The sequence below is a fragment of the Carassius gibelio genome, chromosome A23 (genome assembly GCF_023724105.1).
Source record: "Carassius gibelio isolate Cgi1373 ecotype wild population from Czech Republic chromosome A23, carGib1.2-hapl.c, whole genome shotgun sequence".
Lineage (NCBI taxonomy): Eukaryota > Metazoa > Chordata > Actinopteri > Cypriniformes > Cyprinidae > Carassius > Carassius gibelio.
In genome coordinates, this window is record NC_068393.1 from 12,545,837 (window position 1) to 12,562,523 (window position 16,687).

The 16,687-nt window shown below is 38.5% G+C and overlaps 1 protein-coding gene across 1 annotated transcript in view; it reads right to left on the minus strand.

Annotated features, from left to right (window-relative positions):
- Positions 1-16,687, minus strand: part of dnah12 (dynein, axonemal, heavy chain 12) — a 29,209-nt gene that overhangs the window by 856 nt on the left and 11,666 nt on the right. Inside the window, exons 31-70 of the mRNA XM_052540372.1 lie at positions 16,415-16,598; positions 16,186-16,326; positions 15,946-16,029; positions 15,642-15,830; positions 15,402-15,521; positions 15,129-15,317; positions 14,890-15,041; positions 14,425-14,563; positions 14,139-14,305; positions 13,772-14,027; positions 13,083-13,382; positions 12,635-12,813; positions 11,697-11,889; positions 11,176-11,337; positions 10,875-11,069; positions 10,574-10,707; positions 10,243-10,405; positions 10,029-10,109; positions 9,693-9,869; positions 9,326-9,457; positions 9,150-9,239; positions 8,920-9,060; positions 8,564-8,805; positions 8,329-8,476; positions 8,096-8,241; positions 7,760-7,974; positions 7,456-7,648; positions 6,905-7,097; positions 6,641-6,813; positions 6,409-6,549; positions 6,111-6,269; positions 5,877-6,021; positions 5,597-5,747; positions 4,518-4,771; positions 4,296-4,436; positions 4,075-4,212; positions 1,233-1,466; positions 947-1,135; positions 750-853; positions 462-666 (exon numbers count right to left, since the gene is read on the minus strand). Coding sequence (XP_052396332.1) covers positions 462-666; positions 750-853; positions 947-1,135; positions 1,233-1,466; positions 4,075-4,212; positions 4,296-4,436; positions 4,518-4,771; positions 5,597-5,747; positions 5,877-6,021; positions 6,111-6,269; positions 6,409-6,549; positions 6,641-6,813; positions 6,905-7,097; positions 7,456-7,648; positions 7,760-7,974; positions 8,096-8,241; positions 8,329-8,476; positions 8,564-8,805; positions 8,920-9,060; positions 9,150-9,239; positions 9,326-9,457; positions 9,693-9,869; positions 10,029-10,109; positions 10,243-10,405; positions 10,574-10,707; positions 10,875-11,069; positions 11,176-11,337; positions 11,697-11,889; positions 12,635-12,813; positions 13,083-13,382; positions 13,772-14,027; positions 14,139-14,305; positions 14,425-14,563; positions 14,890-15,041; positions 15,129-15,317; positions 15,402-15,521; positions 15,642-15,830; positions 15,946-16,029; positions 16,186-16,326; positions 16,415-16,598 — 6,739 coding nt within the window. The remainder of the gene's footprint in view (positions 1-461; positions 667-749; positions 854-946; positions 1,136-1,232; positions 1,467-4,074; positions 4,213-4,295; positions 4,437-4,517; positions 4,772-5,596; positions 5,748-5,876; positions 6,022-6,110; positions 6,270-6,408; positions 6,550-6,640; positions 6,814-6,904; positions 7,098-7,455; positions 7,649-7,759; positions 7,975-8,095; positions 8,242-8,328; positions 8,477-8,563; positions 8,806-8,919; positions 9,061-9,149; positions 9,240-9,325; positions 9,458-9,692; positions 9,870-10,028; positions 10,110-10,242; positions 10,406-10,573; positions 10,708-10,874; positions 11,070-11,175; positions 11,338-11,696; positions 11,890-12,634; positions 12,814-13,082; positions 13,383-13,771; positions 14,028-14,138; positions 14,306-14,424; positions 14,564-14,889; positions 15,042-15,128; positions 15,318-15,401; positions 15,522-15,641; positions 15,831-15,945; positions 16,030-16,185; positions 16,327-16,414; positions 16,599-16,687) is intronic.

A 16,687-nucleotide genomic window follows, 5' to 3' on the forward strand; every position in this document is an offset into this window, starting at 1 on the left:
CTAATAAAAAATAAAATATACTGTAATGGCAGAGCTGAATCTTCAGTGTCACACAATCCTTCAGAAATCATTTTTTTGCTGATTTGATGTTCAAGTTGTACTGCTTAATATTTTTGTGGAAACTATGATGCATTTGTTTTCAGAATATTTTTATAAATAGAAGGTCAAAAGAGCAGCATTTATTTGAAATATTAATATTTTGTAACATAATAAATGTATTTACTGTCACTTTTGATTAATGCATCCTTGCTGAATAAAAATATTAATGTCTAACAATATTAGAAAATATAAAAAAATAAAATTAAAATGTTAGAAATTTTGATACAACTTTAAATTGTTACATTTTTTTTAAATAAAAATTTTAACCAAAACATGCACATGAAAATATGAATATGCAATATAATAGAATTTTCATTAGTTGTCTGATACTTTTGGACCCCATCGACTGCATGATCACTGACCTGCAGAAATTTGAGTCTAGCTAGGAAGTCATTGACATAGCCGCCCAATGGCTTGAGACTAGGATAGGAGCATTTGGCCCACTTTTCTGGCACTTTCCCCACCAGCAGACTGCCAGCTACAGCCTCTAGCTCTGCATCCATCACCACCAGCCCCTTAATGGCCTTTATCAGGTTCTGCAGACTCACACGTATGGTACTGCTCAAACTACAAGAGGAAAGCACACAAACATCATATATGGAATTGTTTCTGTAGACATTTTGGATCTAAAACGAGCTCCGAGGACTCACTTGTTATACCGCTGCATCTCTTGCACGAGCACTGTATTCATGCTCTCCTCATAACACACAGGAAACTTGACAAGGGCAGACTCAATGTCAAAGTTACCTGGAAGCTGCATGGCCAAAATCAGAATGTCAATAAATCACGTATGCAAAATACCTTTTCATCCCAATAACAACTGATAACCTAATGAATGATGAGTTACTTTAGACAGGATGTCATTTGCAATGTCTAGTAGAGTGGTATCCCCGCCAGTGCCGCCCCCTCCCTTTGAGCCGCCACCCTGGGTCAGGGTGAGGGAATCAAATAGTAGTTTTGTCTGTTGAAGGTCTTTGGAGATGTCTACATTCTCATGCATGCCAAACACCTCGGGATGCTGGGAAGAAGGTAGGTTCTGTGGAGCAAATGCAGTGCATTGTATTGAGCTGTTTCATCAGAGTTTGAATTCAGTCCTTGGTTAGCAGCTACTGTGTCATCACATAAATCCATACCTTGATAAACTCCACATAGTCTTCATAGATGGACTTTGGTGGTGCGTGATAATTGCCACTGGGGGAGAAGGAGTAGCGTGGGTGGTCGATAATGTCTTTATTGTAGAAGTCAGCGAGGACTGTCATGAGGAGGCGGCGGTCCCAGTCATCTGTTACACGCCCCCCATAGTTACACTCTCCAGTCAGATACGTGATGGCCTCAAAGGGAACCTCCTCATACTCGTTCACAAAGAGCTACGGAACAAAAAGAGAGAAAGACAGTAACATTAATCAACCCACAACTTTTTCTTAACACTATGATGATATGAACAATGAATGAAATAAGCATAAACAATTACAATATGCTTTGTGTAAAAATTATTCACACTACCAATTTCACGATCACCAGCTGGAGTACCCTTGATAACCACCAGAGGGCACTCCATCCCATGACTCGGTCACTCAGTCTTGGACTTCATTTACCATAATCCTTTGCACAGACTCATCAGCACTTATTGTTTGCACCTGTGTCTCCTTAACCCTGTCTGCTCACCCTATATATAGCCTGCTTCATTCAGTCATTCATTGTGAAGTCTTCCGTCATAAACGGGTCAGAGACACGAAGGCTGAATAAATGGGCAGACTAAATCAAGACACAGGAAAACATTACCAGACAAATGAACAAGGAAACACAAGTGTATATCCGTGTTTCCTTGTTCATTTGTCTGGCGACGTTTTCTTTTAGAGGCTTATGTCTAGTGGTGGGTAGAGGGAAGCTTCATGACAAACTTGTCTCTAAGTTGACACCTAGTGGTCATTTTCAAGTATTGCCCTGAAATAGTATTGACAATGAATAATTTAAGGAAATTTACAAAGTATAACATATGTATTTTGTTGGGGGAGTGGTTAGTGTGCACACCTGGCATGTTGTCAGAACTAAAGTTGTCACTTTAGGTTTGAATACCGCGAGAAGCATTAAAGGGAGGGGGGAGGGGGGGGGGGGGTGAAATGCTCGTTTTCATTCAATATCCTGTTAATCTTGAGTACCTATAGAGTAGTACTGCATCCTTCATAACTCCAAAAAGTCTTTAGTTTTATTATATTCATAAGAGAAAGATAGTCTGTACCGATTTTTCCCGGAAAAAAACGATCGGCTGGAGGCGTGACGTGTGGGCGGAGCTAAAGAATCACGAGCGCCAGTAGGCTTTTGCGTTGAGAGCGTTTGGAGCTGTGACACCGTGAGGGAAAAACCATCATCCAGAACAAACCATGGCTTACAGTCAGATTCAGCCGTTTATTTATGATCCAGAATCAGATCCAGAGGCTGAAATTTAACAAGAGCAGCAGCAGCAACGACTCGCTCCGAGCGGGGCTCGAACCCAGGTCTCGGCATGGGAGGCGGATGCACCAACAAGGAGGCAGAGATATTTTAAGCAGTTTTACTCACCGCATGCGGTTCCAACACACGATCGTGACCCTTTTTCGTTGGGATTGAATCATCCTTAAGAAATAAACGATATGCAAATCCGTCGTCAAACTGGGCCTTGTTTGTAAAACAAGCATCTTCGAAATGCAGGGAACAAACAAAAACACTTGCACAACTCCGTTGATGCTCTGTAAAAATAAACTCCATCCACTGGTCCCTTAATGCTGTTTTTTTTTTTTGGTAATCTGTGCAGGGTTGTCTTGCCCTGGCAACCAAAAACACACTTCTTTTGTGACTTTTCGCGACGCTCTCGCTCAGATCAGTGAATCGCTCTGATCAGTGAAATGTCTGTGCTGCTCAGCCTCGCTATACGGGAGCACGCGCTCTTCCGGCAGACGTGCCCTTAGGACCCATATAAGGAAATTCTGCTCCATCTAACGCCACACAGAGCCATACTCGAAAAAAACTTTCCAAAACTTGTGACAAACCGGAAGGAGTATATTGGGAACAAAAATACTCCTTCAAACGTACAACTTAATTTTTGAAACTTTGTCCATGTTTAGCATGGGAATCCAACTCTTTAACAGTGTAAAAAACTCAGTATGCATGAAATAGCATTTCACCCCCCCTTTAATATAATTATAATAAATATTTAAAAGTTGTTATTGTTCTGTTCTTGTAATGTGTTGTAACATCTCTCTGACATTATTATGTTATTTTGGTCATGAAAAAAAGCGGATGCTAGTTTAAGACAGATGTGTGATTGTGTGGTTTGTTCCCGATCTTGTCGATCAAAAGCAGATTCGGGTCTCGAAAGACTTGTGAAACTTGTGTTTCTTGTTATTGTTTGGACTTTTTTTCTTTTTGCCTGTTTTTGTTGCCTGTGTTTGCATCATGATTGTGGATTACCCTCTGGATGAACACTAGGTTTGGATCCTCAGCCTTAGTGTCTCAGAGCAGTACATGACAGATTAAGATTTTTTTCTTAAAGAAATTAATACTTTTCTTCAGTTACAGCAATTAATTAAATTGATCACAAGTGACAGTAAATAAATGTATTATTGAATTAATCCTGTCCTTTTGAACAAATGCCATGTCTCTGTATGAATGTTTCGACAAAAAAATTGTAAGCAGCACAACCATTTTCAACACTGATAATTAGAAATGTTTCTTGAGCAGCAAAACCATATATTAGAATGATTTAAATTACTACCATCCCTGTTCTAATAGGATTTCCACAACAAACATTTTTCTAAAGTTGGAAAAATTTGAAATGTGAGATATTTAATTGTATTTACTAGGATACTTAAAATGCTAGTTATGAAATTAGCCTTAGAAAGATCAAGGAGTCATTTTTATATTTTGGAAATGTTATTTTAATTAAACAACACATTATAAAGTAGAAATGACACTGTGGTGGAAATTCAAGTGTTTTACCTGCAGCTGTCTGATACTGATGCGTAAATCTGACTCGTTAAATCCATAAGGAATGTTCCATCCCAATGGCCCAAACTTTTTTCTCTCCTGGACAAGAGCATGGAAGAAGCAAACCCCATACAGGAGTTTCTCCCAGACCTATAAAACAATAGTCAGTAATAAAACATCCTTATATCTGAAACATGAGTCAACATAAGACTGCAGACAGTCACTTTACTCACTAGCTCTTTGTTAGGACAGGCTGCAAAGAACTCTGGGTCAGAGATGGGATCTGACAGATACGACTGCAACAGGTTTAACCTCAATCCAGTAGGAGGCTCATTGGTCATCTTCACTCCATTCTGCAAAATGGTCACTGGAAACTGACAAAAAACAAACAAAAAAAAAACTCACAAACTGAATGAGGAAAAAGGCAATTGTCAATATAAGTGCCCCATGGGTACCATTGGTGATGGGTAGCTGGTGAGCCAAAGACGAAAGTTTGAATGGCATGTTTCAGGGGTGAGGTCCTCACAGATCTTCTCCAGAGTGGACATCCAGGACACAGCCAGGTGGCAGTTTTGCAAGCACACCCAGGTGCCCTCTTTCATAGCCGAGCGGATCAACTTCACTGCTATGGGACCCTGGCCTTGTCCCAGAGAGATGGATTTAAACTGGGAGCCACCCATGTTCTTATCATTGGCATATTTCAGGAGACCTAAAAAGAAGGGAAATTTTGACTGGAATGTGTGCTTGACAGGTTTTACACTTCGCCAAACCTAGTTGACATAAGTTGAAGAAATTGATTTCATACATATCCTGAATTCTGTTTGTGCTATTCTCTAACTGTCAGTTAAATATGCGTGTTTTTGGTCATGTCTGTTCAATAGCCCCTTTCACACAGTAATATCAGTAAATTGTAAAATTATCGGAATGACTTTACCGGTAAATACAAAAATGTGCTGTTCACACAGGCAAGGACATTCCGTCTTTCTTTTGGTAAAGCACCATTCACATACCAGTTTCGAAATACTGGTCAATTCTGTGACATCATTAACTGAAAATGACTTCTAAATGGCTGCACCGCATGTTGTTTTTTTTTTAAATATGGAGGGGTAAATTTTTAGCAGTTTAATTTACCACTAAAGACTGGATGTAAAAAAAAAAAAAAAAATTTAGAAAAGGCTGGAATACACCACACAACTTTTGCCCCGATTTGCAGTTTTGATGAGTCAATGCTAGTAGCCACATGTCAAAACAAGTCGCCAGATTTTAGGCAGTTGGAGCTGACAAATGCAGTGTATGATGCGCACACACTTTTGACTTCTTTTTCTCCTTGCAACAAGCTTTATGTTTCTGCATGAGTTTATTGCATTCTGAATTACTTAAAAGTCTGGCAGTGTGTAATGCTCAGTCGTTTAGTATGATGCCCAGTTTTTTTCTGTAACCATTTATAAAGTCAGTGTAGATATGGCTTTATCTACCCTAAATGTAATTCATGAAAGAGAAATGTCCTATTTAACTTGAGTAATAAAGCACTCACTAGCCATAGGATCTGCTCCAGGAGAGAGTACAAACACCAGAGGAATGGTGCAGTTGGAGTCAATGTAGCTCTTACTGAGATCAAATGGAGGTGGTTCAACAAATCTCTTTCCCAGTTTGTCAGTCACAAATTTGCTGATTGCTAGGTCAATCTTTGAAGAAAGGATAAAGTGAAATTAAAATAACTTGGAAAATTTTTTTTACTGTTAGTGATGTGCTGCTTTTATCACTTTTTAATGGACTATGATAAGAACATAATTTTAAACTCAATGAAAACTCACTTTATCAGGTCTAAGGCTTCGGTAAATGATCATTTTTTGAAGCTCATTGAGTTTATCACACCAGGGTTTGGGCAAAGCTGTGTTGTATGGCTCCTTGCTGTCATAAATTGGCAGGAAACTCTCAGGACTCTTGATAAAGCTCTCCCTATATTTAGTGAAAAGAATGCGTCAGTATCAAATGCAGAAGCATTCATAAACGAAACATGCAAATGTAACATTTCAGTCATTTCATACTTGAGGCCCTGAAGGGCAGGAAGATCACTGGCCCGGCAGATCTCATCCCAGCTCTTATCAGGCAGCCAGTCTGGATCAGGGTTGGCGACATTGTTCTGCAGACCCACACCTCCAGTGAGCAGGAACTTAAATTCAGAGTACTCAATCTCCTTCTTAGCCCTTAGAAAGATCAAGTTTAGTGCACAGATTCAATAAAGACCATATATACTTGGACATACGTTTCATCAGGTCACTAGGAAATCTGATAGTGTTGTTTTTATGTAGTAATGTTCAGGACTGTATTAAAGTTTGAACTTACAGCAGTAGGTTAGAACAGAGCAAGAACGAGAAGAGGAGTTTGTCCTTCTCAAAGAGCGAACGGCACACATTGCAGTATAGGTTATAGGTGAAATGATCAATCAGGTATCGGAGTCTCTTCTCTAGATTCTTTGATTTATTGCTGTGGAATCCATATGCACAATTAAAAGAAAATAACACAAATTAAAATGACTGATGCCGAATTTTTCAACTCATGTGCAGTTATACCTCACCTGTCATGTATTGAGCTGACATAGAGGTTGACAAACCAGTTGAGAGAGTATTGATACATGGGGTCGATGTTGGCCAGGTCTGCGATACTGAAGAAGAGGATGGAGGAGTGCTTAGCAATGGCTCTGTAGCCCTCCCTCGACTCAGCTATTTCAATCTCAGTCTTCTCTGCAATCTGAAAGTTCACAGCAAGCCACAGAGGTCAAACCAGAAACGATCATGGCGTTAATAAAAGAATTGAATCTAAACCAGCTCTTTAAATGCACCTGCTGTTTCTTAGTGATCTCATTAGACATGATCTTGGCAGCGTCTAGGATCTGAATGGCACTCTCATCTTCCAGGATGTTCCCCTCTGAGGACTGTAGAGTTTCCAGGATTTGGTCCTCGATCTCTTTAAGCTGCTTCTTATTGGCCGCAGACTGAAGAATCAGGGCATTTCTTTCCTCTTCTAATTCAGGCCTGTGGAAAAACAGAAGAGAAATACTGTATCATACAAGGACATTCATTCTAAACCATATTTCACAGGAAATCAAAGGACAAAAAAAATATGTTTTGCAATTTAATGTTATATTTAGTACCATTAAGATTTGTATTATTTTCCATGTATTATTGTATTGCTTTATATGATATATACTTTCTTTATAAATAAGTTAATGCATTACAGTATTGAAAATTGAGGGGAAATATGCTAATTTGTCATGAAAATTATGAAAAAAACAACCAACCAACCAAAACAAACAAATAAATAATTAAATAAATGGTTACATTTAATTATGTATGCATGTATATAAATTATATATATATATTTTTAAATCACCTCTCTTTTGCTACCACAATGCCAAGTAACTGGTCTTCAAGGCCCTCTGGTGTAATCATGAAGTTAAGCAGACACACTTTAGTAGCAAGCTCAGGCAGGTAATGAGGGTTCCTTAGCTTTGTAGTGATGTAAAAGCGGAAGTCAGTCGAGTACTCAATCACACTCTCGCCCAATCTGATACAGTCCACGCCCCCTACAACAAGAAAGCATGAATTTCCAACCCCTCTTTGAGAGTCCAATTAATCATGTAATCAAAATCAACTTAAAACAATATATTTTTAACAAGAGTTAATTAAGTAAACACCCTGTTTGAAAACTTGTTTGAGTAGCAGCGGCTCTAAGGAGGGGTCGAGCTCCTCTCCTACATTCTCCAGCAGCAGTGGTGTACCAAACTGAATGCAGTTCTCAAGTGTTCTCATGTAGTCAGCGTCAGTTAACTTGATCACATTCAAGTTATGCTCCCTTTCTGAGTTTTTGACCCATTTGTTGGCCTGGCCCTGTGGATCTATCATTAACGGCCTGGCAAAGAGAAAAAAAAGGGTGGTAAAACATAACACGTTGATTCTAAAATCCGAAGAAAAGACATGTCATTATTTGTAAACACAAGATTTCAAAAGGATTTGGTTTTGTTGAGCCATACCATCTTCTGGAGTTGCTCACTATAACACCATTATCAATGGAGAAGCTGTCAGTGGGAAGGCCAGCGATATTCCAGGCCCTGATCTTGATTGGATCTCCAAGTGTCTTACTTAGAGAGAAGTCATCAGAGGATGGGATCTTTTTGGACTGAGTAGAAAGGAAACATTGAATAAATGACACAAAATATTAATTTGCAAACAAGACCAGTCTTTACTGAGGGAAGCAATATAGTACCTTGCAGAGCTTGGCCCACATTTTAGTACAGTCATGGCGGAAGGTGGCAGTGAAGGCTCCCAGATAAGCAATAACACCAGCAGATATTAGCACATCACCTGTCAAGTTATCATATGTGCACTGAAGGTCATTGGCCGCCTTTGACCACCTAGGTAGAAATACAGGAACACAGGCTCAAATCTAGGATTCAATTGACTCCATAGATTTCAAAGATTTGGTTGTAGTTTATTGAAACCTGGATTTTTCTCCTCCTAAACCTCCAATTAGCTTCTCGGCTCTCTCAAGCTTGCGAGCACAGAGGTCCACCTGGAACTCCAGCTGAGCTTTCTCTTCAGTCTTTTCCTCCAAAGTCTTCTGCAGTGACGCCAGACGATCTTCCACCTCCTTTAGCTCCGCCCTCTTTTGGTTTAGCAGGGCCATGGTGGTGGCTAGGGATTCCTGGGCTACAATAAGGTTGGCTTTCTTAGGTGCCACCACCTGAAAGAGAAAATCATTTTAATCTCATCAAGTGGTATGCAGCAATAAAAAGGTATGCATATATGTCATTAAATATCACATAATAAAATAAAATACATAACGTGATCTGCCTACCTTTGCCACTCTGTCATAAACCTCCATTGCAGTGATCCATCTGCAGAGCCCCTCAGCTGCAGACGAAGCCTTGGCCACTTTGGTGGGGTCAAAGTCAGGGTTGGTCATGTACTCACTACGGATTTTTTGCATCACTTGAGCCTGTCACAAATCAACAACATTAAAACACATCAACCACAGTGTTACAAAGTAACCTACTGTACACACCCTACAAAAAAAAAAAGACTTACAGGGATGTTGTCTTTGTCATACTCCTTCAGATCTTTGAGGAAATTCATGTCTCCTAGCAGCTTCTTGCTTGGACCCCAGTAGTCAAGAATCTATTCGAATAGATATCACGCTGTCAGAAAAGAAGTAAAAACAAAGAAAGCTGTTTTCATGTGACCGGTCTAGACTCGCTTTTGACCTTCTGTCCAGTTCCAGCAGGATCATTGATCTTCTCTGGTTTGATGTCCTTCATTACACACACCCCTGCCATCACCAGCTTCACTCCTGATGGAGGGTTCTTCATTGATTTTACAATGGTCACATCAGCTGGCTGAAATCACAAATCAACCCACACCTTTTATGATAATCTATAACTTTATAAACCACACTTTCCAACATTTAAACATACATGAAAAATGACAGGATGTTATTTACACTCTTAAAAGATTCTGGGTGGGGTTCAATCTAAACCCTTATCCCAAACATACTAAATTACAAATCAATTTCTATATATATATACAATCTATATAGTGTGTGAAAAGCAGTATGTAAAATATGTAGTTGACCTTGAGTGTGTCCAGGGCAGACAGCGCAGCCTCCAGTGCAGGGATTGCCTCAGCCAAGTCACTCTCACACTCATTCTTCAATGCCTGAGCTTCATTTGCTTTTAGAGTAGCTGTTTCTTCATCCACACGGACAAGTTTGCTCTTCGCCTCAACCTCCACTGACTCAACCTCTATCACCTGTAGAATAGAAACATGTAGCTAACAAACGCAGGCAAACTTTTATGAAAATTAAGATACTACTACAGGAACAACAGAAACACTGTAAATCACTTCATTGGTAGTACAAAATGAACAGATGATCATTTGCTTTCAGCACAGGTACTGTAAGTCTCTTACTTTCATTATTTTGTTGTTGTCAATCTTAGCCTGTTCTAATTTAGGCTGCAGGTCCACCAGCTCCTTCTTCATTTCACTCACCTAAAACAGCATAAATGCAAATATGATAAAAAAGGCTATAAAAATATACATTTTAGTATTGCATGCATTATTATATGGATTTAAAAGATACATTTATCTGCTACTTTTCTCAACATTATTCCCAACACATTACCTGAGATTCTGCAAAAGCCAGTTTGTCCAATCCATTTGTGTATCTGTTTTTAGCAGTCATAACAGTGTCTCGTTTTTGAGTGAGAAGAAGTCTGAAGGCAGCTATGAGCTCCAAGTAGGAAGTAGGAGTCACGTAGTTATGGCGGCCCAGCTCTGACAAAAACCTGCAAGGATTACATCATTTCGTAGAATTGTGACAACTTTACTGTTTGACATTGCAAGGTATCTGTGTTCTACAAGCCACAAGTTAAAAAAAAAATTTGTTGGGTAATCTTTTTTTGTAGGAACTGCCCCTTTAACAGATCATACTAGCTTTGATATAAACATCACACCTGTGAGACAGATCGATAGCAGAAGTGTGGAAGGTCTTGCAGATTGGCACGATTTCCTGTCGCTCAAGATCGCTCAGCTCCAGTGTCTCCAAGAACTTATTAGCCACTCGCTCCAAAGCCTCTTCAGGCCATGGCTGGGGAGATCAGACACTAAACTGTAACTTCACTTTCAGAGAAGGTGTATGCTCAAAACTGGTATGTTAATGAATAGAATTAGTTAATTTAAAAAAAAAACTCTTAGTTTCTCCAAACTTAATTAGTAAATGCTCAACCATCTCTTCCCTGTCCTAGCCAACCTCACCTGAAACCAATCTATGGTGCAGCAGTTAATGAGTGAAGGGAACTGTCTGAGGCGGTTTCGGAAGGCATCTCCTATCGGGCTAAAGGCTACTACTATATGTAGGTTCTCTCGGCAGCGTGTCACAAAATATGCAAACAGGGCCAAAGGGCTGAACTCCAAATGTTTATTCCCAGCTTGAGCAATGGGGCGTACAGCCTGAAGAGGATACAGAGAAAAAATTAAATATTATTACAATAATCTTACAATGCATCAATAAAGAGTTACATATATGAAACATGCATTTAATTTGTCGGTATCTTACCTCCATAATTTCCTGCTTTTCATCCACAGCAAAGATGTTTGGTACCTCTCCTGTGTTTAAAATGCTGTCCACATCTTCTAAAAATGCTTCATCCTTTATCTGAGCATCAGTGAGCAGGAACACCATTTTCTGGCCTTTAACTCCTGCATTCTTCATCAGGCGCTAGACAACACAAAATCCATTAGTCGGCACATTTTCATTCTAAATATAATCTTCATGTAGCTCTTTTCCATACAACAGTTCAAAGTGACCAAGGGCTGTCAAGCTCCAAAAATATTGTAATGTTTACTTGGAATATTGCACAAAAGTAGAATTCATTACTTTTATGGTGCTTTAATGGTGTTTTTGTATCTTCACAGCACCTCGGTCACAACAATTTGTTGCATGGAAAAGAGCTGCATGATGATTCATTAAATTAAAAAAAAACAACTTTTTAGCTTCAATGAAACAGGAACAGCATACATGTTTGGAATGTAAATAATAGTAAATAAATAACTTTTTTTATTTTAATTATACCATACCTTCAGATCATCTCTCCATTCATTCATGCCATAGCTTTTTGAGATCTCAGGCTGAAACAAAGTCATATTAGCCATAAAAGTGGCAAGCCTGGTGATGGACTGACGGCCACTGCCTCCAACTCCAACCAACAAAGCATTCCCCCCAGGCTGTTTTAACACACGGCTGATCCTGGACAGGTGCTCCAGGACATAACTATACAAATGAACAAGGGAGACAATCAATCAAATATGTCACACAGTACTTCTGTTCTCTTAAAAGTTGTCAAAGACTACAGAATACCCAAGACGTTTCACTCGTATAGTTTTGTAAGACTGAATAAGCATTTTTAACACTATTTGAGTAAAAGAAACATCATTTATGAGACCTTTGTTGTCAGATTTTATTGGTGTGAGATTAGATTAGATTTCAGTTGTAAGCTTCACGAACAGTTTTGGAGAATTTGATGTTTCCTCATTAAAAGAGATAGGAGCTGCACTTTCATGCCCGAGAGGTGTTTCAAAGATGGCCACCAAGTGAAATTGTTTTCCTTAAAGGGACTTTGGTATTGTTCCCCCAAACATAAAAATTCTGTTATCGTTTACTCACCCTCATGTCTTTCCAAACCTGTATTAATTTATTTCTTCAGTGGAACAAAAAAAAAGATACTTTGAAGAATGTTGGTAGTCAAACAGTTTCAGTTCCTGTTAACATCCACTCTTTGGACAAAAAATGCAAAAGGAAGTCAATGAGAACCAAGACTGTCTGTTATCAACATTCATCAAAATATCTTCTTTTTGGGTTCCACTTAAGAAAGTGAGTCATACACTTTTGGAATGATATGAGGGTGAGCAAATGATGAAAGAATGTTCAGTGGATTCTCCTTTTAAGACAATGTCTATTGGAGAATCACAGTATGTTGCTTGATGCACTAAAGTGTATAAAGCTTTTTAAAAGTTACCGGAATATGACCAAGTTCATGCGGTTCTTGTGGGTTTGGTTGTACTCTTCCAGACAGGCTTCTACCACCTCACCAAAGCGCTCCATGGAGGAAACCTCTGCATACAGCCTCTCACTTTCATCTATGTCAGGGGTCATATAATCGCCAAATAACAAGTTCCGCAAGTTCTCCTCACAAAGCTGAGGAAAAACAAAAAACAACCATTTTGGTTTCACATGATCAAAAATTACTTCATATTCATCACTGGAAAGCAAGGCAGAATTTTTGTCCTATTAAATTAGTATTTTTCATTAAAATAGATCAGTTTTGTTAAAACAAGATACATTTATTTAAAAAAAACAGCATGAGATAATACATTCTAAATTATTTACGTACATAATTTAATGAATGAGAAACTGGAAAAAGAAGCCCTGGATGTTTTGTTTTTTGTTTTTTTGTTTTTACGTACAGGTTTGTTACCATCCTTAAGATGTTCAAAGACTGTGTCAAAGTTCTCCATGAAGTGCTGCTTCACAATATTACTTATGACTGAGAAGAGCCAGGCTCGGTCATGGTCATCCACAAGGCGATCATAGAAGATGCGGTACAATTCGTGTACGAAAAGCCGGATCATTGTTCGCTTGTTTGCAAGTGATTCCTTCTTCAGTAGCAGGCAGCCCTGCACAACTCGTGAGAAATCCCTTAGGTTGAAAGTGTAATGAGACTTAGCTGGGGTGGGAAGGAGATTTTCTATGGCCTTTTTATAAACCTATTTCACACACAACACAGAATTAGACAATGTAAAATAAAACCGACAAAAATAAATAATGGAATTATATATATATATATATATATATATATATATATATATACCTTTCAAAAGTTAAGGGTGAGTAAGTTTTTTCTCTTTTAAAAGAAAGAAATTCATAATTTTATTCAACAAGGATGAAATAAATCTCATGTATAAATTACGTTTTTAAATATATCCATATAGAAAACAGTTAAACTGTAGAATAAATTACTGTTTTTACCATATGTTCCATTAAATCAATGCCATCTTTGTAGGAAATACTATTAAAGTCAATTTAATGTAAAACCTTTCCAACCCTGAACTTTTGAACGGTAGTGTATACATACTGTATCTATCACACGACTGACCTCAAGTGTTGCAGTGACTATCTGATTGCCAATCGTGAAGCAGTCAGGTGGGAAGTCATTGGTCCGGAGGTAAAAGGTCACAACATTAGAAAAAATGCGCACCATGGTCTCATCACTGAATGAATTGATACTGCACATGTTAAAATGGCGTAGAAAACGAGGAGTCACTGCATTCCTCCCACCACCAGGGGGACCCATGGCAGAGATCAGTTGCAGGTCCATAAGGGTGATTTTTGAGGTATCCTTAAGGTCATACCTACAACAAAAGGACTCTTTTAGAGCATGAGTTATATAAGCTCAGCTCCACAACAACACATAGACTAGGACAGATAAGACTGATTTATAGTGTATTCAAGTTTTCATTTACCAGTTCCCATGGTCAAAATACTGACGAAGCAGCTCAATTGGAGGTTGTGCACCAAACACCTCTTTTGCTGGCATATTCATGTCATCCACAAAAATGATGCATTTCTTTCCCATGGGAGGTCCATACACTCCCTTTCGCCTCTTGTCTAGTCTGGACATAATAATGTTCTAGAGGATAGATAGAGAGCTTGTGCTATAGAAAAATACTACTGAAAAATGTTATGGGTTCATTGTGAAAATGAACAATATATTGACAAATATGGATTGGCAAGTATCGTGGTGCTTACCTGAGTCTGATTGGCACTGGTGCGAGCTGAGAAGTTGATGAAGAATGGAAGGAAGAGGTCTTTGTCGAGATTGTTCATTAGTTTTTCTTTCACATAAACAGACTTTCCTGTGCCCGTGGGGCCGACGAGCAAAAGAGGTCTAAAATCGAAGTGAAAAACAATTATTAGTGAATGCAATAACACAAATTAAAATCAATAGTTTAACTACTAAGTTTAAAAGAATATATAAGTTAATGCAATGGTTCTATAGAAAATTTTCCAAAGGAGTTACAGGATGACTTAAAAGTATTCAAATTATATAAAAAAATATATATTAATATATTAAGATAATGGAACTTTAATCTAAATTAAAATGCTTAAAAAACTAAATCAAGCCTGAAAACCTGAAAACTGAAACCATATTTCTTTCTCCCCTCAATAACCGCTGGCCTAATGTTTGTCAAGATATAAAAAAAAAATACTTACATCCCATACTGAATGCAGAGATCCATTAGGTAAGTATATCGCACAGTGTCAATTGTGGGGACAATGATATCCTGTACTTTGGTATTCTTGTCGCCTAGTGGTGCATTTCTGATGGACTCATTCCAGTGGACCCAACGACCTTTTCCTTTGAACTAATTTGAAGTGGAAAAAACAGTCATTTTCCACAGTATTAGGCCTATCGGTCACATTCTCATACTACAGCAGTACTATATACCAACCTCATAACTGTAGTCATAGACAAGACCTTTCTCTTCGAATGGACACTCCCATCTTGACACAGTAGCAGGTATGGGATAGTTATCTGCCTTTCCTGAGATGATTTCCCTTAAAAACTGATCGAATCGACTGCGACTATCTGCATCACAGCAACCACCGACAGACCACACCAGGGCAAAGGCAAAAGATGCCTGCATAGGACAAAAAAATTAGTGTTTATACATTTAACTGGATACTGATGAGTTGTATGTTGTACCTTTTAAATGAATAATTACCATGATCCATGTGCGTATGTTTTTGTTCCCTGGATCTTCATTTAAAGGTCCAGTAAGCAGCATCTCAAAGAGTCGTGTGAGAGACACAACCGTATTACTGTTGCTGGTGGGAATGACCTCCTGAAATATTAAACTCCATTTAATGAGCAATGAGCTCAGGCTGATTTGTTGACCACATCTAAGATCAAAAATTATTTAACATGGTTATGCTACATGCAATTAATAATGTAAAACAATTACCCGGCATTGTTTGCGTAATAAAACAAGTGCAGGAGGAAGTAACCACTCAAAGAGCTGCTGCAGTAGTGTGGAATTGTCTTGTGACTGAAGTGGGTCAGGAAGTGTTCTCATCCATGATAGCACCAGAGGAGTCCATCCTAGCTGAGACGGCTCCATGTAGATCATTCCACAACGACTCACTGTGGCTGGCTATTTCAGGAATTAGACATTGTTATAGATGATGAAGGCTGAAGCGTTTTCGAATATGCTGCATATATGGATAGTACTGAGATTTAATATTAAATATTGAGACAGGCTGACTCACAGAAGCTTGCGACAGATCCATAGCCTCAAAAATGAGACTCATCTGATTGGACATCTGGATAATCTCCCCACTCATGAGGCATAGCTAAAATATGATAAAAAAAAATATATATATTATAATTCAGTTACAACAGCAACCACCTCCTGTCTAATATAGAATGCTCCAACAATGCTGATATAAAGGTTATATATAAAATTATACACAGGTTATTTAAATGATATCAAAATAACGTCAACTTGCTTTTTTGTTGTCATCCAGCACAGTGTTCATGCTCTCAATCCAAAGTGTGTCTATGGGGCCATCGAACACCACCCATTTCCTGTCTGGGGTGTCACTTGAGGCAAATTCACGAAAGGTGTTCGCCACAATCCCATCCGTCCACTGATAAAACAGAAATGTACAAGTGAAAAAATGCACAAATAAACAAACTGTTGCTTTTTATAATCTGATGCAGAAACCAAGCTCCTACCTCATGGGACACAGGATCAAACTGACCAAACACTTGGCCCATGGTTATAGATTTAGGATTGACAGTTTGATACACAACTTTTTCTTCTTCATTATAGCCCCTCTCATTCATCAGGGTCAAAGTATCGGCAAGAACATGAAGTACTTTGGTTTTTCCTGCAAATGGTTCTCCAACAAGCATGAACCTATGGAATATTTCAACAGAATATTTTATTGTTTGATCCAACATTTATTAATGGATGAAAATCCTCTTGTGTGATAGAGTAACAAAAAC